General features: G+C 36.7%; 1 protein-coding gene across 22 annotated transcripts in view; it reads right to left on the bottom strand.

Moving 5' to 3' along the window:
- The window catches only part of CNOT4 (CCR4-NOT transcription complex subunit 4), a 152811-nt gene that overhangs the window by 54853 nt on the left and 71195 nt on the right, over positions 1-26763 (bottom strand). For all 22 annotated transcript variants that reach the window (XM_086395433.1, XM_086395437.1, XM_086395442.1 and 19 more), the window contains 5 exons: positions 22968-23233; positions 11779-11976; positions 3445-3531; positions 2592-2693; positions 1729-1854 (listed from right to left, as the gene is read on the bottom strand). In XM_086395433.1, coding sequence (XP_086251559.1) covers positions 1729-1854; positions 2592-2693; positions 3445-3531; positions 11779-11976; positions 22968-23141 — 687 coding nt within the window. In that variant the 5' untranslated portion in view covers positions 23142-23233. The remainder of the gene's footprint in view (positions 1-1728; positions 1855-2591; positions 2694-3444; positions 3532-11778; positions 11977-22967; positions 23234-26763) is intronic.

Here is a 26763-nt window from a genome sequence, read left to right as displayed (position 1 = left end):
TGCACAATGCATTGTTCCCTGTTCTGAGAGGGCTCTTGCCTGTTCAACTATACAAATATTTCATATGGTACTGAATTTTGAGTTACGCAGTAACAAGGAAAGACCTAGTTTTTGCCATGATATAATTTGTTCGTTTCCTTTCTACACTGAAAAAATGTTTTAATGAAGAAATGCCTTTTCAAAGTAATTTTAAACTCAAAGAGAGAGATGAATACAGGTCAACAACATGAAATGAATTTTAAACTGTTAAGAAAAAACACAGTTTAGATGTGGATTTTACATCTTTAAAATAAAAAAAAGCCTTGAAAATTCTTTCTGCAAGCAATACTTCAGGAGATATTATGGCTTTCATTAGCCACAAAGAGCTCAAACTGGTATTCAAATGGTTTAACAGGGGCAGTTTACAGAGACAGGTTAAATAGCATTACAAATAAATTCCAATGGACTGCCCATCCATTTTCTTTTACTTTTTAATAATACTTAAGTGAGATCAACTGGGGCTTAGAAACTCCTTGACAGATATTTTTATTGTAATAATACCCATAAGTAAAGCATAGTTCTCATTAGTCAAAATACAGCATGAAATGGCTCAACCTTAGATTTCATCCAAGAAAGTTTCATTCAAAAGAAGAAAAAAAGTCAAGAACCATTTACTGGATAAGCAAGAAACAAGTAAGTCATCTGTCCCCATTAAATATCACAGAGAACTTAGTTTTGGGGTTTGGTTTTTTTTTTAAGCTCTTTTTTTTTTTTTTGACATGGACCATTTTTAAAGTCCTTACTGAATTTGTTACAATATTTATTGTTTGGTTTTTTTCCCTGTGAGGCATGTGAGATCTTAGCTCCCCAACCAGGGATCGAACCTACAGCGCCTGTGTTGGAAGGTGAAGTCTTAACCACTGGACCACCTGGAAAGTCTCTTAACACTGCTTCTGGATCATACAGACCATACATACTGTAAAGAAATTCCAATGTGTTTATTATAATGTGATTTAATCAGTAATAACTCCAAGTCAAAAGGGTAATATTTCATTCCATTTAACAATCTGCTCTGAAAGGAGCCCCTCCTAGACTGTCTCTAGTTTGACCTGAAGAATGAAAGGCAATAGTCAATGCTCCCCCACCTTCTAAAGGAGAAGTATTCCTGCAAAGTCCACAGCAACAATCTGAAGTCTTCACCTATAATGGGGAAGTGCAGCATTGTGCTTTGGCATATGCTCATTTAATATGCCGTATGGTCAATATTTTTACTTGTAAAGGCAAGTTTATACTACCAATTGAAAGAAGACAGGAGAACAGGAAATGTAAAAAAGAATACAGGATAATAAGCCTTCAATTCACCCTTTACAGGACACTGACTCAGTGGACACTTGCATGGGTAGAATCATTTTATAAAAACAATTAAGCTTTTCAGTGGCACTTAACAGAGTATTATTTTCTAGCACACTTGCAGAGATGGCAGAGGGGAACCTCATATTTACAATACTCCACTTAGCTTTAGTTTTGCCTACATTTTCAAAACTTAGGGGACCACAGATGCATTTTTTATTATAACAATGTCCTGCAGAACTGATATTCCATAGAACAACCACATATTTGGAAAAAGCTAATTTAAAGTAATAACAGTTTAATAAAAATAAAATTCTTAGTTTTTGCTTTTGCAATTTTAAGTTATATAGAAAAATACTTCCTTTGCTGCAAAGTTGATAATTCACATTACTTTACTACCTGCATTTCCTCTTTTGTGAAGCTGGCCGCCTCATCCCCCAGTTCATGTAGGTACATGCAGTCAGGCTTTGGACACTGCATATTCTTTAAGAAGTAACTGCAGTATTTTGTTGTACCTAGAGATGCCTGCAGGAAGAGGAGGGAAGAAGGAAAAAGACCCAAAACGTAAACTGACACCAGAATGAGAATTTCCGTATCTAGTGTTTTCAAATGAGGCAAAGACACAATAAAACAAAGTATGGCTGTGAATACTAGAGAATTCAACTATTATTAGCAGATTTTTATTAAATATGATGATCATTTGAAAGATTCAAAAAAAAAAAAAACAAAACCCTCCGTCTATGGTTTCCAGAGCTTGAGCACCCAAATCCTTTCCCTAGAAATCAGGAGAGTAGGAAGGCAAAATCTGTTCAATGTTTTAAGCGGTTAGGCACATAAGACAAATTCCTTTTTCTAATTATGCCATCCTTCTTTCAACTTACTTGAAGCATTGCTTGGTGGGACCCTTCACTCAAGCCTGAACTTATCAATGTCCAAATATTTAAGGACAACAAATTGGAACCATCATCTATTTCGTAAAGAAGAATAAATCCATTTTCACAAAGGAAAATATGTGTAAATACAGGAGATTTTTTTCTTTAGGATTAATCCCCTAATAAGGTATGTGTTTACTTCTACCTGGTAGAACAGGACCCTAACAGGTAAGTGATAAGCAAATTAGCTGTCATAGGTTAGAATGGATACCTATGAAGCACTCTTTAAATAAGACTCCTTCATTAATATGTAACAGCTATGTTCATCTGTACTTAATACATGTTATCTCTTCCCCCTTAAAAAAAAAAAACCCCAGAGGACCATATTACCTTAAGTGTTCTGCCATCCACCACCACATTGTTAACACACTGTATGGCTCTGAGAGCATCTTCCGACCGTATATAGGTTACATAAGCACTGGCACTTGGACCCTAAAGTGAAAAGCCACTGTTGTTAGAATCAAATTCAACAAAAACTCAAAAAAAAAAAATTAACTTGCAACCTGCCAAAGGAATTCTAAAGGCCTTTACTACCACTATCTTTAATAATAATGACAATGATTAGAAGTAGTAGTAGCTTATATTAAGCTATATACTAGCCCATCTTAAGATAATCATACTTAACGAATTTTATCTGATTTTAAGCAGACTAAAATATGTATGAATGAAATATCTTTGGCTTGGTAATTTTCTTATAAAAGTCATCTGACAGGCTTATCAACATTATAAAAAAAAACAAACTTTGAAAATTAGATTTGAAAAAATAAGATGTGAAGACAGTGTCAAACTATGTTCTCAGAACAAATGGAACCTTTAAGAGTACTCTAGCTGCTAATATCAGCATAACAAAAATGCTCTATTAAGTTCACAATATCTGAAAATATTAATTAGAAATCACTATATAATTTAACTGGTTGATTATAGACTCAATTCCCCCTCCCCTTCAAACCATCACTAAATCTCTGTTACTACTTCCCTCTTAATATTATCAATTCACTGTTAAGTTTTGAAAGGATCAAAGAAACACCAAAAAATCCCCCCACCCTACCAATAGAGGTCACTATATGGTGTAAATGCTTGACCATCAAGCTTTCTAATCACAGAAACCAAGTTTTCCTTCTGAACAGCCCAGGTCAAGCCCTGACCGTAGGGAGGAAAGGTAAAAATCCATATAGTTAGTTACCTGTGAGCCTGCATATGATGTGCTATTATTGATGACAACTTTATGTATTTTACCAAACTTCCCAAAATATTCTGGTCGTTTTAAAACCTATAAAAGAAGAAGAAATAAGGTATAAACTTTCCCCACTTCATCAACTTTATCCTTATAATGGGGACATGCACCATGCCTCTTCAGTGAAAAGAAAATAATTGTTAAAGTTTTCCAATAAATGTGACTACTTACTGATTACAATTTGTGTGGTTAACTTAACTGCAGGAAATCATCAACAAAAATCTAAAAGCTATTCTTTACTGACCCACTGAATAGAAACTGAGACTAAGTCTCACATTACTACATTCTAACATGTACACCAATAATCTATGGGATCTTAATTTGACAGTATTCTTAAACACAGAACAGATCAACTATCTTAACCACACTTTCATTAATAGATGATCCTTATAAGGTCTCAGAACAATGACCAAGATTATGTATTTTTTTAAAATTTTCTATTAAAATTTAATTGCATAAGTAACATATATCTTTTAAAATAAAAACAATAACAGTTTTAAAATAATAGAACAGCAATTAGATGGACTCAGATATTTTCGTATCGTAAATGATGGTTAAACAGAAACTCAAAAACAGACACAAGTAGAGACAGTTTTACTCATAAATCTATTGTACATAAAATACTGTGTATTATATTAAAGCACTGTTTATAAGCTACAAATTCCAAATATGGTAACAGAATGTTTTTCAAACTTTCATGCATTATGATTTATTACTCGGTGTGTGTCAACAAATTTTCCTTATGTCAATTTTACCATTTTTCAATTGTCTTCTGTGTTTTTCTCTCTTTCCCTGATAAATAATGAATGAATTTTTCTCTATTACCTGGTTACTTCTTGGTTGTCATTTTCCCTCATACTTATGTCATCTCCTTTACTCTGTGATCACTACATGCATTCATTTAGCTTGTCCTGCAAACTAACTTAATCCTCTCTCCCAGGATTTGCAACTACCTCAAAATTAAACTGTTCTTTTCCAAAATTTACCTACAGACCTACATAGTATTTATTTATAGGTTTAAAATTCAACATTCAAAAAATGAGTATCATGACATCCGGTCCCATCACTTCATGGCGAATAGGAAAAGTGGAAACAATGTCAGATTTTAATTTCTCAGGCTAGAAAATCACTGCAGATGCTGACTGTGGCCATGAAATTAAAAGATACTTGCTCCTTGGAAGAAAAGCTATGACAAATCTAGACAGCTAATTAAAAAGCAGAGACATCATTTTACCAACAAAGGTCCGTATAGTCAAAACTGTGGTTTTTCCAGTAGTCATGTACGGATATGAGAGCTGGACCATAAAGAAGGCTGAGTGCCAAAGACTTAATGCTTTCGAAGTTGTGGTGCTAGAGAAGACTCTTGAGTGTCTTGGACTGCAAGAAGATCAAACAGTCAATCTAAAGGAAACCAACTATGAATATTCATTAGACAGACTGATGCTGAAGCCAAAGCTCCAATATTCTGGTCACTTGATGCGAAGAGCCAGCTCATTTGAAAAGATTCTGATGTTGGGAGATACTGAAGGGAGGTGGAGAAGGGGGCAACAGAAGATGAGATGGTTGGATGACATCGCTGACACAATAGACATGAGTTTGAGCAAACCCCAAGAGATAGTGAAGGACAGGAAAGCCTGGCATGCTGCAGTCTATGGGGTTGCAAAGAGTTGGACACAACTTAACGACTAAACAACAACCTATAGACCCACTATTCCTACAATCTTTCCAAATAGCAAGCTACATCTCAACTGAAGCTTTCTGCACTTATCTGTTCAAGTGTGTGCAAAGTATCTTCTCCAAATACTCTTATTTGATAATTCTCGCATACTTAACATCTTAGCTAATATACTCTACATCTGACAGAACCAAAGTTTTGTGAAACAGTCTGCGGCTGGGGTGTCATGAATTCTTAACAGTTTTCAACTTGATTAATATAATTTTTTTTAACTTACTTTATTTTAGGTTTTTATAAGTATAGGGTTATTATGTTTTCTGCAGCCAATTTTAATGGATTAGAAGGTGCAGTGACTACACTGACTTTCAATCTTTTTTCCACCCAAATCTTCTGAAGGATATGACATTTAGAGTGCTCTTGGGTTGTTCAAAGAGTCTTAGGATAGAGGTTATGGGAAGAGTATGTATCTTGAAAAACTTTCTGGCCAGTGGAGAACAGAACTGCATTCAATATTCCAGCTGGATGTGTACCAATTCAGCAAAAGGCCTCAGCCAAAAGACTTGCTTCAAGGGACTCAGCCTGGTCAAAGGTTGTGCTGCATCAGCATCTCATATCACATCCAAGTTTATGGAAGTACTTCTCAATGAAGGCAGCATCAGGGGATGCTGGAACGTTATGTCAAAGCAACTGGGAGACACTACTGGCGCTCAGTGGATGAGAGCCAGGGACAGCTTATAGCACTCAGGCTAGCCCTGCACCACAAAGAACCATCCTACACAACTTTTGAATGTTCTACAAGACATTCATCTAGCCAAGATGCTTGTTTATAATTAAGTGAATCTAGAAACAAATCATAAACATAAAGCACTTTCCCACAGTTTCAACACATGTTGGATTTAAAAGCAAACACTATGTAATTAAGGGACAACTGCAAATGCTTTGTTTGAAATTTTACTAAGAGTTCTTCAGAAAAGTCACACACATCATTAACTCTTCATGGCACCCATGCTGTCAGCACATACATCTGTAACAATCTGCACTTTTAGTTGTCATATTCACAGTGATTCTACAAGCAGATGCAAGCTCCTATTTCATAACGTACTGGGAAAAAAAGTACTTTACAAACTTACATACACACACAAACCATTTGAGGATCCAGCTGAAATACTTATTTCAGCCCCTGAGAGTTTACACCATAAGCTCCCAGGTGATACTAATGCTAGCAGCCCAGAGGCCACACCCTGAGTAGCGGTACCAAGTATTTACACATAGAAACAGCCTTCTTATACTTTAATTTCTCCCTCATTTTTTCAAATTATGTATCTACCTAGACAAATTATATTATCAAGAAGTCATTTCATGAAACTCAAAGGGTGTTACAAAATACTATTTTTTTAAAAAAACGTGGATACTGGGTCTGAAAAGGTTAAAGACTGACTTATGGAAATAAATTCTGGCCAATAATTGAGCAATACTTTCATAAAAAACATTAAGACTTGTATATAATTACAGTGAGCGGCCAGAATAGTATTTCCAAAGCACAAATCTCTCCATGTCATTCTGTTCTTAAGATTAGTCCATAGCTTCCCATTGTCTTTAAGATACAGTGCAAACTCGTTAGCATGTTTTAAAAGCCCTTCGTTATCCCTTACCACTTACCTCCTCAGCCTCATCTCTCACCATGTCACTCAACTTTCCAGCCAAACAAATCATTTGAAGACCAAGCTTTTTTTTTTTAATCCAGAAGCACTTGTATAATTCCTATGCCTGAATTGGAAAAGACTCTTGAGAGTCCCCTGGACTGCAAGGAGATCCAACAAGTCCATTCTAAAGGAGATCAGCCCTGGGTGTTCTTTGGAAGGAATGATGCTAAAGCTGAAACTCCAGTTCTTTGGCCACCTCATGCAAAGAGTTGACTCATTGGAAAAGACTCTGATGCTGGGAGAGATTGGGGGCAGGAGGAGAAGGGGACGACAGAGGATGAGATGGCTGGATGGCATTACTGACTCGATGGACGTGAGTTTGAGTGAACTCTGGGAGATGGTGATGGACAGGGAGGCCTGGTGTGCTGTGATTCATGGGGTCGCAGAGTCAGACACGACTGATCAACTGAACTGACTGAAGCATTTTATACCAAAGATAGCTAGGAAGTACATACCTTCCTCGCCGCCCCCACAGTCAGGTGCCATCTCTTGTGCCTCCACAACACACAGCACTTCTCACAGTATATAGCTGCTTTTATAAATAAACAGGGGCAACCTTTTATTGGTTTATGTTCAGTGTCTCAGACAGTGCCTGGCACAGTGCAGGTACTCAATAGATGCTTATGGAATAATTAAACTCTGTTAGCATCGGAGAAGGAAATGGCAACCCACTCCAGTATTCTTGCCTGGAGAATCCTAGGGACGGCGGAGCCTGGTGGACTGCCATTTATGGGGTCTCACAGAGTCGGACACGACTGAAGTGACTTAGCAGCAGCAGCATTGAACACGGAGAAGGCAATAGCACCCCACTCCAGTACTCTTTTGCCTGGAAAATCCCATGGACGGAGGAGTTTGGCAGGCTTCAGTCCATGGGGTTGCTAAGAGTCAGCCACGACTGAGCGACCTCACTTTCACTTTTCACTTTCTGCATTGGAGAAGGAAATGGCAGCCCACTCCAGCGTTCTTGCCCAGAGAATCCCAGGGATGGGGAAGCCTGGTGGGCTGCCATCTATGGGGTCGAGCAGAGTACGACACGACTGAAGCAACTTAGCAGCAGCAGCATTGAACAAAAAGAATAATACATGTGTAAAACACTGGTGGGCCTTACTGTATTAGGAAATGATCTATGGGTGGTAAAAACAGCCCGCCCAGGCAAGGGAAACTCAAGTAATTTCAATGTTCTATATTAAGTTGCACAATCGAGGTTCTATCTAAACATAAGTCAACTAGCAAAACAGTAAATAAAAAAAGTAAAGAGTATGGGTAGTAGGCAGAACACCCTGCATATAACCACATTACCTATATATTCAAAGTCCTATATTTACTTCACAGTGAGTCAACTTGAGTACTAACTACTATATAAAAGGTTATATGATAGAATTATAAATGCCCAATGACATACCTAATGTGTAAAATGTCTTCCTATACTTTGGGAACACAAATGTTCATGGACATGTCATAGAAAATAAAAAATGTAGTGACAGATGGAAAGATGAATAGACAAATGTGTGGATGAAGGAACCATATACACCACTGCTGTAAAATACATTGGAATAGGAGTTCTAAGACCAGGGAGGTGGGGTGCGGGGTGAGGGAATGAGGGTGGTTTCTAGTCCTGGGTCTGCTATGAAACAGCTAAGTGATCCTAGGCAAGTCACTCAACTTCTCTATGCCTCAGTTTCCCATTTGTAAAAGAAAATGGTTATGTTTTTAAAGTCTTTCAGTTCCTCAAACAAGCAGCTCTTTCATGCCACCATACACCTGGGACACTTCTGCCCTTATTTGCTACCCAGCTAATCCCTAGTCATTTTTAATCATCCTTTCCTCAGGGAGGCTTTTCGTGGATCTCCGCACTAGCTAAATTACCTATGTTTATATGTTCTCAAAAAGCCCTGTATCTCCCTATTTATAAATACTCAGCACACTTACAAGTACTTAATTCTGTCTTCTCCACTGTCTATAAGCTTTTAAGGGTAGAGACTGTGTCTGGCCTGCTAAACCATTTCATCTCCAACATCAAAGTACCTAACAGACTGTAAGTATTCAAGAGCTAATTTACAGAACAAATGAATAAGGTTCTGACAAATTGAAATTTTTAGGATTTAGGAGATGTTTACTCTAAGCATTATCTCTAACTACCACATCTTCTAAGATAGGTTTTTTTCCTATTAAGTGATAAATGGATACATTTGACCATCAATCTTGGTATGAAGTTGTCAGATATACAAAAATTATTTTCAAAATAAGCTTTAAATTTTCCTAAATATTCCTATTCTGCTAATCAGAATTCAGCCAAATATCAAATTGTTCAGCATCCAAAAATAAGTAAATGAAAGGGATCTTCTTTGACTAAAAGTTACCCTAACAATTTGAAACTTGGTGATTTCTAATGAAGTGTTCCAATCTGAAAGAGTCAGGCAGTTACATTTTAAAAAAATTTTAAGGTATTATTTAGAAGTAGTAGGCTTTAATAACTAAAACACTAACCTTTTCTTAGGGTTTTCTTAGGGTTTCAAGAGAAACAAATGAGAGAAACTAATGTTTAAGAAAATTCACTGTCCTCTTACCAAGCAACAGTGCTTTCAAAAGTATAAAACCAAGACAGTGATTTTTTAGGTATATTTACATTCATGATAAAGTATTCTCTTTCACGAGTCATTCCCTAGATTCATTTCTTTCTGTGTAATAGTTCTTCAGATTAATCTTGCTGACATTGTGTCATTTGAAATGAATATAAATCTCTGTACATAAGTAAAAACAAACTACAGATCTAAGTCACATCTCTAAGAAGAAGCAGAAACCTGTAAACCAAACATCAGACTGAGGCTATGGCTTCATTTTTATCCAGCATCTGGGTGCTGCTCGGTAAGCCTCCAGTACCACAAGCAACTGGATTTTGTATTAATAAAACCAAGCACATCCATATCCAAGAGTTGTTAAATCAAAATTAAAGTTCCATTAATTTACTGGCATAGCAGGGAGTTCCTTGGTGGCCTAGTGGTTAGGATTGCACACTTTCACTGCCATGGCCTAGGTTCAATCCCCGGTCAAGGGAACTGAGATCCCACAAGGTACATGAACGCCACCCCTCAAAAATTCTTTTTTACTGGAGTAGCAGCTTCAGAAAAGCAAACACAGATTCTAATCAATAAGATTAGCAGGAATAAATGCTGCTAAGTCATTTCAGTCGTGTCCGACTCTGTGCGACCCCATAGACGGCAGCCCACCAGGCTCCCCCGTCCCTGGGATTCTCCAGGCAAGAACACTGGAGTGGGTTGCCGTTTCCTTCTCCAACGCATGAAAGTGAAAAGTGAAAGGGAAGTCGCTCAGTCGTGTCTGACTCCTAGTGACCCCATGGACTGCAGCCCTCTAGGCTCCTCCGTCCATGGGATTTTCCAGGCAAGAGTACTGGAGTGGGGTGCCAAGGAATAAATAGAGGTAGGTAAATTAAAAACTTGCTTAGGCAAGAAATGTTCTCTTGTTGGAAAAAAGTATTGTTTAAAGAGGAAGACAGAAGCACTGATACAAAGTTGTGGCAGCGTTCAAGAGTGAAACGGGATTCTGCCTGTCTGGGGAGTTAAATGCTATATGATTTAGGAAAAAGGGAGAACTGGCTGCTGAGGTTAAATCACAGGCCTAAAATGAGCTCCTTCCTTATCATTTATTACAGATATGAACTCCAGGTCCACCCCTTTGGCTTTGGAAAACCTCGTCTCTTGAAGATCATTGTAGTCCACTAGTGCCAGCATCGTGGACCTAGACCCTAGTGATTCGTGAGCTGCCTCCACAATGACTACCCATGACAGAGACTTCTTAGTAAGGTCGCCCTGATGTTCTCCTCTACAGATCTTGAAGCCCTTCACAGCCTCAATACATAGTTAACTAATCAGCAATAAATATTTCTTATTCTTTCTAAACTGATTTTTACAAAATCAATTTTTAGACGCCTTATTATTTCCTCCTTCTGGGGCCTTTAGCCCTCTTAGACCAGTTCAAAGATTGCCGCCTCCCTAAGCATATTCACTATAATCCTTCCTCTGATTGCTGCCATCCTGAGCATTACTATAAACCCTTCTCAAGGAGGACTTCCGACAGATCCCTCAAATCCAGCTCTCTCCAACTTAAGTGAACATTCTGGCTCCCATTCAGTTTTTATTTGCCTTCCCAACAATCTAGTCAGCATCTCCTCATGTATCAGGAACTAAACATTAGCAGACACGTATGCAAGGGCATTAAGGAAAGTAATGAGTTCAACATTACTCTAATAAGCCTGGTGGAGGAAGGAGAGAAGAGTTATGTAATAAATAAACAAAAGGGTTAAGACCTCCCCTGCTTTCAATGAATCACAAAGAACCTCAACCACTGTTTCCCTCTGAATTCTCTCTCCTTCCCCAAAGTTGGCTTAAAATGAATGAATAAAGAACGATGACACAGTAGAGTAACAATTCTATCACTGTTTTATAATCAAGGTTCACCACTTCAGTGTGATTTTAAAAAAAATACAGATCTCTGGTGGGTTCATGAAAGTACATCTCCACTGTTGATCCTTAATACAGCTACAGAAAAGAGGAAAGAAACAGAGCAGTCCTGTCACATGAGCCTTAAGAGTACAACAGAGGCACTATCCAACTTCCACAGACTATGAGCACTGAAGGGGACGTCAGAGATCTAATTCAACTGCCCAGTTTCACAACTGAAGAAAATGAGCCAAGAAAGATTAAGACACTGGCCTAAGATCACAACTGGTCACTGGTTTCTTAGTGATTATTAAAAAATCATTTCCCATTATCTTCTAAGTTTTAGAATTTTCAGGTAAATCCTGCCATCGGGCAGGGCCAGCTATTATTTCCAAATAAACAAAAAGAAAAAATGCCAAGTTGAGGAAGAAAAGAGAAGACAACTTACCTCTGGGTCTGCTAGGCGCTGAGACAGACCTACAACAAAGACGAGGTTTTTTTGTACAACACGTACACTAGCCAAATGTTTGCGATTTTCTGATATTTTCTGTTTTCTCTCATTTTGTTTCTGTTTTTTCTCATTCTTTATCCTTTGCAGTTCTTCCTGGGAGAGTGGTTTATAAACTGCTGGGTCTTCTGGATATGGCTTTAGGCATAAAACAAACACAGAGTTAGCATTAAATGAACAGAAAACTATGAATAAATAATTTTCAAATGCTGGATGATGTGTATGCACTTATTTGCTACATCTCCCTTTTTCTGAATCTTCTAATCTTCTAAACTTTTTATTTAATAAAAGTTAAATGTTACATAAGAGTGTTTTTAAATACTTTTTAAACCACTTTTAGTGCTGAAACTTAAAATATCACCAAAGATTCTAAAATTTTAAAAACCAACCTGGTATTACCAACAATGCCAGTACACAGTTTACAGAAAAATTAAGCTTTTAAGGTACTAGTAAGGGGCAAAGAGTACAAAATATCATCTAAATATGGATTTATTGTATTACAATCAAGAAATATTTAATGAAAACATACTATGTGTTTGAAGATTAATGAAGTACTTATTCTTTAATAGGTAGACATTTCCTGTCAAAGGAGATGGGCAAATATACAATACACAGATACTATGGCTCAGGAGTTTGAACTTAGCTTCAGCACTTATTATCCACATGGCTTTAGACAAGTCAATAGAACTCTATGTCTCCATATCCATGTAAGTAAAATGAAAATCATCTTAAAGGCTGGTGTAAAAATAACACTCGTAAAGCAATCATTGTAACTGGCCCACAGTAATCCCTCAATAAATACCGGCAATTACACCACTGTAATGTTCTTCTCTCTCATCATTACAATTTTGTTTTCATTCCTCCTGCTAATGCCAAGACTACCAACAGCCTGAATGAGAGCTGCAAACTGGCTTTGAATCTTGGATTTTTCTTTACTGAGAGACCTTGGCTAAGTTATGTAATTTGTCTGCCTCGGTCTTCCATAAAATGGGAATCATAGTACTTTATTCAGAGGGTTTCTGTGAGAATTTTAAAAAGGCAACACACTTATAAAATGATTAAAACTATGTCCTGCACAGAAGCATTCAATAAACCAGTTATTATTTCAGCTGGCCTTCTATATCTGCAGGTTCCACATCCTCAGATTCAACCAAATGAAATTATTTGGGGGGAAAAAATTCTAGAAAAAAAGTTCCAAAAACCAAAATTTGAATTTGTCATGCACCTAGCAACTATTTACATAGCATTTACATTGTATTTACAACTATTTATACATCATTTACATTAGATATTGGAGACTATACATAATCTAGAGATGATTTAAATTACATGGGTGGATGTGTGTAAGTTACACACAAACACTATGCTATTTTATATGAGGGACCTGACCATCCACGGATTTTGGTATCTGTTCAAGTGGCATAGAGGGGGCTGTTCCTAGAAAAAAATCCCTAGAAAAAAAAATTAAAAAAAAAAAAACTTCTTAATCTTAACATATTTGTGAATCTGCATCTCTGTTGTTAGGAAGAATTAAATAAATTGTTTCAGATAATAGAAATCTGGTAATTTAACCTAAACACAAATGAAAAATATACAAAATTTTATTAGTCTCAACCTGTCTACAGGTTTCATAAAAAGCTGGTAAAGCACACATTCTATGATGGTTCCTCCTCCACACACACCACCATTAAATACCTACTCTACAAATCCGATAGAAAATTAATCATATGATACAATAAGATGAGGAAAGAAGCTAGATTAAAGATGGGAGATGAAAACACATAACTTGAACAGCTGCAGAAAAACACTATGACTCACAAAACTAGTAACCTTAGTACTAAAAATGAATATAAAGAAAAATACATCTGGTCTACTTTTTGACTGAAACAGATAATGTTAAACCTAATATTCTAGGAATACAGGATCAAATAAAAAGCTATAAGCAAAAAATTTTTCTTTAAAATTTTCTACTCCATGTTACAAACTAATGCTTCTGGAGAAGCATTTTAAATGAGCAAAATATTTTTAGTTAGTGTTAATTTGTCAATAGATTGCCAAACTACTAATTAAGATGGTTTATAGTCTTTAATATAATCACTTAATTCCTTTCATATGTGTAGTTATGTTTCCACTTTTATTCCCAATTTACATGTATATTTAGATGTGTCTTCCGTTTTATTTTCTGATCAGACTTACCAGGACTTTGATTATTTTATTGGTTGTTTTAAGAACCAGCTCCAACTTTTATGGAAATACAGCTTTCCTATTTCATTAAATTCTACTTAATCCCTACTTTCTACTGTCATAATGTTTATTCTTTTCCTAGTTTCTTAACCCAGAAATAAGTTCATTTATTTTTGCTCTTCATTTTCTAATAAATGAATTTACAGCTTCATCTTTTCCTCTTGCTAAAGACAATGAAAAATACTGGGTAAAACTTTTCAAACCAACATCTTAAAAACAATAATGATCTGCAGCGGTGAAGTCCCAAGCAAATTTCTGGATAAAAGTCAAAACCCAAAGAGATAAGTGGAAAGGCTGAGTAACAACCAATGGGACAGAGGGACAAATGAGGGAAGAAGCACAGCATTCAAAGTCCAAAACCAGTTTAAGGTGAAGAGTTCTGGGGAGATCACTCCCATGATAAGATGAGACCAGTTCACCCCTAAAGGGCTCATATTCTCTTAGGGTTAAGTACAGACTTACAGAAAGGTCAGAACAAGATAAGAAAAAAGGAAAAGAGTGAAGGAAAAAACCATCCTAGAGAAGGTGAAACCAGCCCCAGGGAAGATGTGCACCTGAGAGAACAAAATATTAAGGCATCCCTAATGGCAACGTTCACAGGTTCCCGCAGAAGGCAAACCAAAGCCTATCTACAGGACGGCAAATTTATCCTGGGCCTCAGAGAACTGCACAAATGACTCAGTGACAACCATGAAGCCCATCAGACAACAAATCACAGAAAGAAATAACACGAACAACAACCAGCATAAACATCCCTCACAGACTTCAGCAACTGGAATTATTGGACAGATTTTAAAACAAGGATGATTATCAGTTTAAACAAATATATGACAAACTTGAAAATATCTGCAGGGTATAAAAATCTTTTTTAAAAAATCAAGTAGCAAAAAAGAACATACATTACTTTCAGAAATGGAAAACAAAATTTTAAAATTCAGTAGACTAGAACTTATACACTACTTAACTTACATGCTGAGTACATTATGCAAAATGCCAGACTGGATGACTTCAAGCTGGAATCAAGAATGCAGGGGGAAATACCAACAACCTCAGATATGCAGATGACACCACCTCATGGCAGAAAGCAAAGAGGAACTAAAGAGTCTCTTGATGAAAGTGAAAGAGAAAACCAAAAAAGCTGGCTTAAAACTCAACATTCAAAAAACGAAGATCATGGCATCAGATTCCAGAACTTCATGGCAAATAGATGGGGAAACAATGGAAACAATGACAGACTTTATTTTCCTGGGCTCCAAAATCACTGCAGATGGGGACTGCAGCCATGAAATTAAAAGACACTTGCTTTCTTGAAAGAAAAGCTATGACCAACCTAGACAGCATATTAAAAAGCAGAGACATTACTTTGCCAACAAAGGTCCACCTAGTCAAAGCTATGGTTTTTCCAGTAGTCATGTATGGATGTGAGAGTTGGACTATAAAGAAAGCTGAGCACTGAAAAATTGATGCTTTTGAACTGTGGTGTTGGAGAAGACTCTTGAGAGTCCCTTAGACTGCAAGGAGATCAAAGCAGTCAATCCTAAAGGAAATCAGTCCTGAATATTCATTGGAAGGACTGATGCTGAAGCTGAACCTCCAATACTTTGGCCACCTGATGCGAAGAGCTGATTCATTTGAAAAGACCCTGATGCTGGGAAAGATTGAAGGCAGGTGGGGAAGGTGACAACAGAGGATGAGATGGTTGGATGGCATCACCGACTCGATGGACATGAGTTTGAGCAAGCTCTGGGAGTTGGTTATGGACAGGGAAACCTGGCGTGCTGCAGCCCATGAGGTCACAAAGAGTCAGATACGACTGAGTGACTGAACTGCACTGAGACTAGACCTAAAAAAATTAATTGATTAGAAGGAATCATCTATAATGCATTAAAGGACGAAAAAGAAACAAAAAAGAGATTAAAAGACATGGCAGATAGTGAGAAGAACTGGAAAATATTTAATCAGAGTCCCAGAAAGAGAGGAAAGAGAAAAACGGCAACAGCTGACTAGATAACAGCTTAATTTTTTCCCGAACTAATGAAACTCTAGATTTGATGATTTTGAATTGTGGGGCTGGAGAAGACTCTTGACAGTCCCATGGACAGCAAAGAGATCAAACCAGTTAATCCTAAAGGAAATCAACCCTAACTATGCATTGAAAGGACTGATGCTGAAGCTCCAATACCTTGGCCACCTGATGCGAAGAGCCGACTCATTGGAAAAGACCCTGATGCTGGGAAAGACTGAAGGCAGAAGAGGGCAAGAGAGGATAAGATGGTTGGATGGCATCACCAACTCACTAGACATGAGTTTGAGCAAACTCCAGGAGGTAGTGAAGGACAGGAATGCCTGGCCTGCTGTAGTCCATGGGGTCTCAAAGAGTCACACCCAACTTAGCGATTGAACAGCAACAATGAAATTCACCAAATCCACAGATTCAAAAAGCCCTACAAACCTCAAGCAAAATAAATAGAAATACACAAGTGAGTTCTACATTTTGGAACTGATCGATAGTCAATTTTTGGGCCCGATACACTGTATTTTAAAGTTTTGTACAAATTTATTTGTACAAAGTTGTATGTGTGCACAAACACACATACTTGCTAACTGTGTTAATCAAATTTTTCATTCCTTCTGTGTACTTCATGTGCATATGTGTTAATAAGTCCCTTTAGTCGTGTCTGACTCTGTGTGACATAGTTCTAAACTACAGAAGTTAGAAGCCCCTCGATTATGAAAGTGGGTGCAGTTTCTCCTGGTATTTACATCAGCTCAACATACTTCAGAGCTCTACTATGTGAATAAAAGTTTTGTGACTCTAGGGGATCTTTAATCAGTAAGAAAAATATCCTCTTTAACTACTTTCAAAATGTGTCGATCTTGAATCTGATTATGACTAAATAATATCAGTACAATTATACTTTCTTTCCTATGGTTTCCATTTGCCCACTCTTTTCCCCTCCTAGTTTAATGATCTATTTCTTACGTGTTCCTAGCTCTACAAGGTTTATCAGGAAATAGAGCAGTCCCCTATATGCTTCCCCCTCAACAGTTGCCTCTCCCTAAAAATAATCTGTTTATTCTTTCACATGATTCTTTTGTCATTTACTATCACATCATTAAATAACATGCTTGTACTGCTACTTCTTGATTTTTTCAGTATTAAATATTATTATATTAGGCAAAATCAAGATTTAGCTCTCTTTCAGCCAGCCTAACAACATATTCCAAGCCCACTTTCTAACCTTCCATTCTAATTTCGTTAGGCCAATAGTCATAATTACATTATTACAAAGTTCAAATATTATTTTTACACCTTTACCTCCAGCTATGGCAGATTAGATGGTTAAGAGACTAGGGATACCAGCATAAACAACTAGAAAACTAGACAAAATGTATGCAATAACTGTTTTCAGACATTGAACAACAGGGAATGAACAGCAAGCAGATCTATGACCTCTGAGAGAAAAGAAATAAGGCAGATAAAAACTATGAGTGTCCCAGTTTTCTGCTCTTCTGGCACTTACTGGACCCTGGCACTGGTTCTAACAGTCACATTGAGCAGAAGGGACAGTGTTCAAAATTTGAAGAGGCTGAAGCAACTGAAATTTACAGGGCAAAAATACCACAAAGAGTGAACTAATACAAAAAGAGTTCCAGAAATCGATATGGAAGAATCCTGTGGTATCCAGTTTTCATAATAGCCCTCCTGATAGAGTGTCAACACTGAATCTGGGAAGGAAATCAAAAAGAATTAAAACCAGTCACATGTACACTCTTTCAGAATACAGATGAGGAGGAAACACTTCCTGAAGCAAGTATTTCTTTGGTACCAAATCTAAAAACAATACAAAAGAAAGCCACAGATAAATACTTCTCATAGCACAGATACAAAACTCTTTATGAAAATATTAGCAAATTGAAAATAAAAAGGATAATACATCATGACACATAAATCAAACAAGATTTACCCTTGGAAGGGAAGGTTGATTTTTTTAAAAAAATCAATCAACCTAAATCACTGTTTCTACAGAACAAAGGAGATAACACACGATCACCTCGACAGAAGCAGAAAAGGCACTGACAAAATGCAACACCCACTCATGATTAAAAATTTTCAGTAACCAAAGAATAAAAGCAAATGTCCTCAACCAGATACAGACCATCTACAAAAAAATGGTGACATACTTAATAATGAAATACCCCATGCCTTCCCACTAAGATGGGAAACAAACAAGGATATGTGCTTGTAACACTTTCATCCAAGAATATAGTGTAGAGCTTTGTTGTTCAGTCGCTAAGTCATGTCCAACTTACCCAAGTGCAATATGGCAAGAAAATAATTTTTAAAAAATAAAGACTGAGAAGAAATAAAACTGTCTTAATTCATAGAAGGTGTAACCATCTATTTAGAAAATCCTAACAAATCTATTTAACAAAAATCAATTATTCTACCTATAAAAATGAACAATTAGAAAATGAAATCTTAAAAGGCATATCATGTGCCACAGCTCAAAAAACAAAATAGTCATAGGCAAATATAACAAAACATGCTGCACTACTCTGTACACTGCAACTACAGAACAGTGTTTCTGAAATGTAGAAAAATAAACCTTATTCATGAACTACATGCTGCTGCTGCTGCTGCTAAATCGCTTTAGTCTTGTCTGACTCTGTGCAACCCCACCAGGCTCCCCTGTCCCTGGGATTCTCCAGGCAAGAACACTGGAGTGGGTTGCCATTTCCTTCTCCAATGCATGAAAGTGAAAAGTGAAAGTGAAGTCACTCAGTCATGTCCAACTCTTCACGATCCCATGGACTGCAGCCTACCAGGCTCCTCCGTCCATGGGATTTTTCTCCACATGAACTACATAAATCAACATTTTTAAGATGTCATTTTTCCTCAAATAGACCTGTTTATTCAATGCAATCTCAATCAAAATTCCTGTAGGCTTTTTGTACAAAATGACAAATGAATTTAAAAACTTACGTGGAAAGGCTAATGTTTAGCTATCCACTTATCAGTCTAAAATGACCGATTCCTGATCTTTTATGTGCAACCTACCTCTTCCTCTTTGGAAACTGGTAGAACCTCTTTCTCTTTGTTATTTTGATATTTAAAAATAAAAGTTTGTTGGACTTCCTTGGGGGTACAGTGGGTAAGAGTCTGCCTGCCAATGCAGGGGACACAGGTTCAATCCCTGGTCCAGGAAGATTCCACATGGCACAGAGCAAGTAAGCAAGGGTGCCACAACTACTGAGTCCACGTGCCTAGAGCCTGTGATCTACAGCAAGAGAAGCCACCAAATGAGAAGCTCATACACTGAAACAAAGAGAAGCAAGCCCTGCTCACCACAACTAGAGAAAGCCTGCACACAGCAACAAAGACCCAGTGCAGCCATAAACAAACATTTTTAAAAAGGTTCTTGATTTTGTTTAGTACCTAAACAACTATTATTTAAAAAGTTTGTGCCTGGCACTTGATAGGCATTTTTGATTCTTGGGGTTTTTCTTTTTTTTTTTTTTTTTTGAGGTAACACTAGTTTATAACCTTCTGTAAGTTTCACGTGTACAACGTTTCATTTCTACTTCTGTGTACCCTACAGCATGCTCACAACCAAAAATTTAGTTTCTATCTGTCACCAGTTGATGCCGTTTATCTATTTCACCCTCCCTCTTTGCCCTTTCCCCTCTGATGACCATTACTCTGTTCTCTGTATCTATTTCACCCTCCCTCTTTGCCCTTTCCCCTCTGATGACCATTACTCTGTTCTCTGTATCTCTGTGTTTTTATTTTGTTTGTTCATTTATTTTGCTTTGTTTATGTATTCCACATATGAGTGAAATCATACAGTATTTGTCTTTCTCTAATTTATTTCGCTTAGCATTGACCCTTCAAGGTCCACCCATGCTGTTGCAAATGGCAAGATTCTACCTTTTTGATGAGTAATATTCCAAGGGTGAGTGCGTCAGTGAGTGTTTGTGTGTACACATCGCATCTTCTTTATTCATTCATCCATCGTTATATTGCTTTCATATCTTTTTTACTATAAACAATACAAGGAACATATGTATCTTTTTAAATTAATATTTTTGTATTCTTTTGTTTCTTTTTAATATGAAAATATAACCTTTGGTCCTGGGACTATTCTTCAGTCATATTATTGAAGATAATTTTCCTCTCTATCATTGTAGTCTCTTCCTAGAACACTAACTTATTTGACATGTGACCTTCTGGACTGATCCTCAAATCAAAGTTCTCTCTTCTGTCAAATAGTCTTTGCTTTTTCGCACTACTTGTTAAGAGATCATTTCAACTTCATCCTCCAACTCTTTCCTTATATCTGCTATCATATTTAATTTTCAATAACTTTATTGTTCACTGAATTTTTTTACACCATCTTATTCTTGTTTCATGGATGCAGTAGATTCCATTATTTCTGAGGTTAAAATAACACATTTGTTGAAGTTTTACTTCCTTGGCCAGTCTCTAGTTTTCATGAGAACCAGCACTGTATGGTGCTACATCAATGTACCACCCATGTTCCCACAGCTGCTGTTTCCACCAGGTATTTTTCTCAGATACGCTGCACTAAAAGAACATGCAAAGGCAGTCTAAAGAATGACCTGCGCCTATGTTTAGGGAGGCGCTAAGGTCCTCTTGACCCCACCAAGCTCAGCAACTAGGACCAAAGAGAAATGTTCAACTTCATGTTTTTAAAACCTTCCTCTCTCTGCTTTTCAAAGCTATGTAAACAAAAGAGGCCCTTTCTGCAAAAAGACAGGTATCATATTGTGGGCCAAAATCAGGTGCTGGCTTTTATTAGCCTCCACCTGCATCTCCAAGTTTAGTTAAATCATCTCAATTGGCCATCTCACAGAATGCCTTCTATAGACTTTTGCCCACAGGGTTGGGCTACATGTAAATTATAGCTTCATGGTCCTCTCCAGAAACACCTGTGGTTTCCTTCTGTGTTAACATAACCACTGAAGCTGGTCTCCAAAGATGTAAAGATCTTCTGGTCCCTGACTGAGATGGGTAGCTTCATAATTTTGGGTGTTCAGCACTCTCCGGCAAAGCTAAGTCAGATTCGAAGACTTTGCCTGACCTGTACTATCTGCATTCCACGACTCATGCCATGAGATAGGTATGAGCAAGGTCTGATAGTTAAGAGACTAAGGAGAGGTTCTAAGAGTTGTGGATATTAAATCAACAGGAAGAAAAAAAATATACTCCTGGTCTACTTATGATAAATGACTCATCTCATATTTCTTTATTATGGATTTTCTCTTTTTCTATAAATGTTGGAAAGCATAATCTTCCATCTTTTCCACTGACCCTCTCTTGTGATTTCACTCAGTGTCATTAATTTACAAAAACATTCTATATATTGATAACTTCCAAAGTTATAACTCCATATCCAAACCAACTTGAATAAATTCACCTGTCTATTCACTATCTCCATTTAGATCTCTAATAGGAATCTCAAACCTAACATGTTTAAAACCAAGTTCCTGATATTCTCAAAAAACCTATTCCTATTACAGTCTTCCCCATCTCAGTTAACAGCCATTCTCTACTTCTAGTTGTTCAGTTCAAAATCTTGCTGTCATCCTCAACTCTTCTACCTGTATTGTTATAAAACATATTTATATATATAGTTTTGTAACTACATTAATTAACACTTAAATAGATCTCACCTTTTTTCATTCATATAACATATGTTAACTGCCCACTAGATTTTAAATAAAAGACTGGACAATGCATTGTCTTCTGAGTTTTTGGTTGTTAATTTTTTTTTCTTTTTTAAATAATGCAGGTATCTAAAACACATTTCTACTTTATCAAAATTTAGTAATAATGAACCCAAGAGCTCTTTTAATGGGTAAAGAGAAAAGAAAGCTTAAATCATACACAGACATTAAAGAGAAGGCAAAAAATAGATATTTGCATAAACCCCTAAAGTAACAAATAAAGACCTTCAAAACAGAGATGCAGCAATCCTACTCATTCTAATAGGTCATTCACTACACTATAACTGCTGTATCTGCTTAGTAAAACAACTAGACCCAGAAAATTACTTTAAAAATCATACATTTTTTTTTATTTAGAGGGGATTCAAAGGACTTGCATTTGACCACCGAACCTATTACCCATCAGTTGATGCCTTAGACAAATTACTAAGAAGGCCTAGTTTCCTTAAGTGTACAATAGGGAGAGCACTCGTCAGCCTAGAATTGTCAACAAATGAGTAAGAGTTACCTTCTGAACCAGGATTTCTCTTGTCATTTTAATTCACACTCTTTCAGTAAATATCAAAACTTCTCTATTTTGTACTAGAAAACTAAAGTAAATTTCTCCCCAGATGTAAAACTGACTCTGTTTTTCCAATCTGACATTATCCTATCTAAATCTACTGCCTCTCACTACTCCTAATCCTTGGTAAAGAATCTGCCTGCAGTGCAGGAGATCCGGGTTCAATTCCTGGGTCAGGAAAATTCCCTGAAGAAGGAAATGGCAAGCCACTCCAGTATTCTTGCCTGGAGAATCCCATGGACAGAGGAGCCTGGCAGGCTACAGTCCACGTGGTCGCAAGAGTCAGACATGACTTAGCGACTAAACCACCACCACCACTGACTGTCAGTCTCCTCAGATAAGAAAACTAAAGGCCAACCAGAGAGGTTCTATGACTTTAGGAAGGTAATATACTTAGTTAACCATAATGTTGAGACTCTGATTCCTAGGGCAGTGTTCATTACACTTCATGATATCTTAAGAATATAATGTCACACTTCATCTCACCTGAGTTGTGTAGATTCTATTAAAATCTACTTGCTCATAGGCATGGGGGAAAAAACTAAACACAAAGTTATTTTGGAGCATTTACCTTTCTACATGCAGGACAAAGCCCATTTTCATCAGTGCGAATTCGATGCCAACAAAAGCGGCAAATCTGGTAGCCACAGGTGCAAGGGAAAAAGTTGATATCATCTATCTCCAAGGGCTCCATGCAAAGAGGACATTCCACAGGGTCTTCCTTTGCGTCAGGACTGCGAGACATCTTCACTTTTATTAAACAGCAGCAAAAGTTTATAATAATTTAAGGGAGAAGGAAGTTCAGCACTGAGAACTAAACCGTAGAACTTCAAAGACCTGCATGAGAAAAAACAAAATACACTGCTTACTACTGAAAAACAATGGCATTTTCAACAATCAAGAATCATATTATCAACAATGAAAAATATTAGTCAGATCAATTTTTGCTATCTCAGAAGATGGAATTCTGAGCATTTTCCATGTCAAGATAAAAGACCTGAGAGGTTGTTACATTTTTTGATTCAACAGGAGGAAAAGAAGTTCCTCTTTTAGCTAAAACATTTAATACAAAACCAGTACTAACCATAGCACATTTTAGAGTAATAAATACTATACAGAAGCACATTCATGTTACAACATATTCTAAATTTAAACTGTCTTATATTTGACCTAAAAGCTAGTAGTAATAATACTGCCACGTAACTAAGAGTATTATAGTAGTCTAAAAAAGTGTCCTAATTTACAAATAAATTTAATAAAGAAGAGAGGCTTCAGATGTCCAGTATGTGTTAATATCAAACCATAACCACAGAAAATATAAGAGCTGAAAAAATGTGCCACAGAAGCTAGCTGTTTACAATTAAACAGGTATTAACATGCCAATAAAAATTTCATTTCTGGGAAAATAAGCACATATTAAACAAATGAAAATATTCCTTTTTCTTGTAGAAAGGCTACTAAAAGCCTAGAGAAAGGAGAAAGAGAACAAACAGACCTCCATGTTTCAAAGTCTTTTAAAAAATTAAATAATTTATCTTTTTAGATTATGGAGAATTGAAAATTTTAGGCAAAAGTCACTGTTAAATTAAAATGTTATGTCAAATAACAGAGATTTTTATTTATATAATTTGACAAATTAACTCTAAAGTTTACATGAAAGAGTAAATGCATGAGAAATGCTTTGAAACTTTTCAAAGGGGGAACCTGGGAATTTGTGCTATCGGATATTGAACTGTACCACAAAGCTATAGTAACAAATAATTTGATACCGATACAAAAACAGACAAAAGATCAAAAAACCTAAATAAGGAATTTAGAAACAGATAATGAATTAGATTTCAATATTTGATAAAAGAGACAACATCAATATGGTAAGGACGGACCCAATTTATAAAGGGTAACAGGATCCTGCTCTGTCTATTTTGAGAAAGAAACAGTATATAGCCATCTCACACTGCAATCAAAATAAATCCCAGATGATCTAAAGAGTTACACAGTGAAATAAACTATTAAAGTGTTAGAAGAAAATAGAATTTTTTAAAAACTTGGAATACAGAAAGTCTTCCTAAGATAAAAACATAAATTCATAAAAGATAATATAATCAACTAAACAAATTAAAGGCAAGCAATAGAATAAAGGATATATTCACTGTATATAAGCGTTACTGTCCTGAATATACAAAGGAATCTTACAAGCAATGTTTAAAAGGCAAATAAGTCAGAAGAAAAGATGAGAACAGAATATGATCAATAGTTCACAAAAGAAGTACAAATGATTACAATATACAAAAAGATGATCAACCTCTTTAGTTAGTAAACAGTGAGATAGCATTTTCCCTGCACCAGCCTGTCAAAGTTAGTCTCCCCACAAAGCAGAGATCATCACTGAAATAAGTTCCTCTTTACAAAGAGTAAATTCGAACACAAAGAGTACCTTGCCTTAAGTGTTAGTCGCTCAGTTGTGTCCAACTCTTTGCGATCTCATGGACTGTAGCCCGTCACGCTCCTCTGTCTATGGGATTCTCCAGGCAAGAATACTGGAGTAGGCTGCCATTCAGGGTATGTCATTCAGGGAATTCTTGCCTGGAGAATCCCATGGACAGAGGAGCCTGATGGGCTACAGTCCATGAGGTTGCAAAGATTCGGACACAAGCGAGACAAAGTGAAGAAGAACAAAACAGCCTCTTGATGAAAATCAAAGAGGAGAGTGAAAAGTTGGCTTGAAATTCAACATTTAGAAAACTAAGATCATAGCATCTGGTCCCATCACTTAATGGCAAATAGATGGGGAAATAGTGGAAACAGTGACAGACTTTATTTTGGGGGCCTCCAAAATCACTGCAGATGGGGACTGCAGCCATGAAATTAAAAGACATTTGCTCCTTGGAAGAAAAGGTATGAAAAAAGTAGAGACATTACTTGGTCAACAAAGGTCCATCTAGTCAAAGCTATGGTTTTTCCAGTAGTCATGTATGGATATGAGAGTTGGACTATAAAGAATGCTGAGAGTAGAAGAATTAATGCTTTTGAACTGTGGTGTTGGAGAAGACTCTTGTGAGTCCCTTGGACTGCAAGGAGATCCAATCAGTCAATCCTAAAGGAAATCAGTCCTCAATATTCATTGGAAGGACTGATGCTGAACCTGAAGCTCCAATACTTTGGCCACCTGATGCAAAGAACCGAGTCACTGGAAAAGACCCTGATGCTGGGAAAGATTGAAGGCAGGAGGAGAAGGGGATGACAGAGGATGAGATGGTTAGATGGATCATGACTCAACAGACATGAGTTTGAATAAACTCCAGGAGTTGGTGATGGACAGGGAGGCCTGGCGTGCTGCAGTCCATGGGGTCGCAAAGAGTCAGACATGACTGAGTGACTGAACTGAACTCTCCAGGGGATCATCCTGAACCAGGGATAGAATCTGCAGGGTCTCCTGTATTGCAGGCATATTCTTTACCATCTGAGCCCCCAGAGAAGCCCCACCTTGCCTTAAATTGCACAGCTATTAAGTGGTGGTGCCTGAATTCATTCCAGGAAGTCTTTAGCCCCAGAATCTGTGCATTTAACCATTCCTTTAAACCACCTACGAATTTATTCTACATAAATACTCACATATGCACCAAGTACTTTGTTGTAGGTTTTGCAGCATTGCCCGTATGACTAGAACTATAAACAATGTTAACTGTCCATCAGTTGGCAAATTATTATGAAAATAATGATACAGCTATTAAGTTGATGTGTGCTGAATCAAAAGATGTTTATTGTACAGATTTTTTTAAATTTGTAAAAGCAACTAACATAAATATACAGTAACTTCAATACAAATATATAAAACCTGTATGTGTATATTTTGTTTCTCAAAGAAAATAAAGCATATTAAAGGTTTTACACCAAAATGTAACCCATATCACAAAAGATAAAATGGAGGTACTAATTTCATTTTGAAAATTTGTATTATCTGTATTGCTATGACAAACCTTTCTGCAATTCAAATGACAAAAAAATTAAATTAAAAAAGAAATTATTTTCATCTCCTTTAGGAAAATTAAACCTGACTTGTGTTAATAATTAGAAAAATGAAATATCTAATGAATCTATAATTATTTCAAAATATAAGTTTTTTAATGACATATATATTTATAAACAATTCAGGAATCCCAGTTTACAGACCCAGTTTTGCCACTATCAGTTTTCTCATGTATAAAATTAGGGGTTTAATCTTATGGTTACCAGGGGGATAAGAGGGGAGGGATAGATTGGGAGACTGGGACTGACATACACACCACTATATATAAAATAAATCATAATGACCTACTGTACAGCGCGTGTTTCCCAGATGGCGCTAGTGGTAAAGAACCCACTTGCCA

The sequence above is a fragment of the Bos grunniens genome, chromosome 4 (genome assembly GCF_055505025.1).
Source record: "Bos grunniens cultivar Pamir isolate PY7600 chromosome 4, Bosgru_T2T1.0, whole genome shotgun sequence".
Classification (NCBI taxonomy): domain Eukaryota; kingdom Metazoa; phylum Chordata; class Mammalia; order Artiodactyla; family Bovidae; genus Bos; species Bos grunniens.
This window is presented reverse-complemented; position numbering and strand designations above follow the sequence as displayed.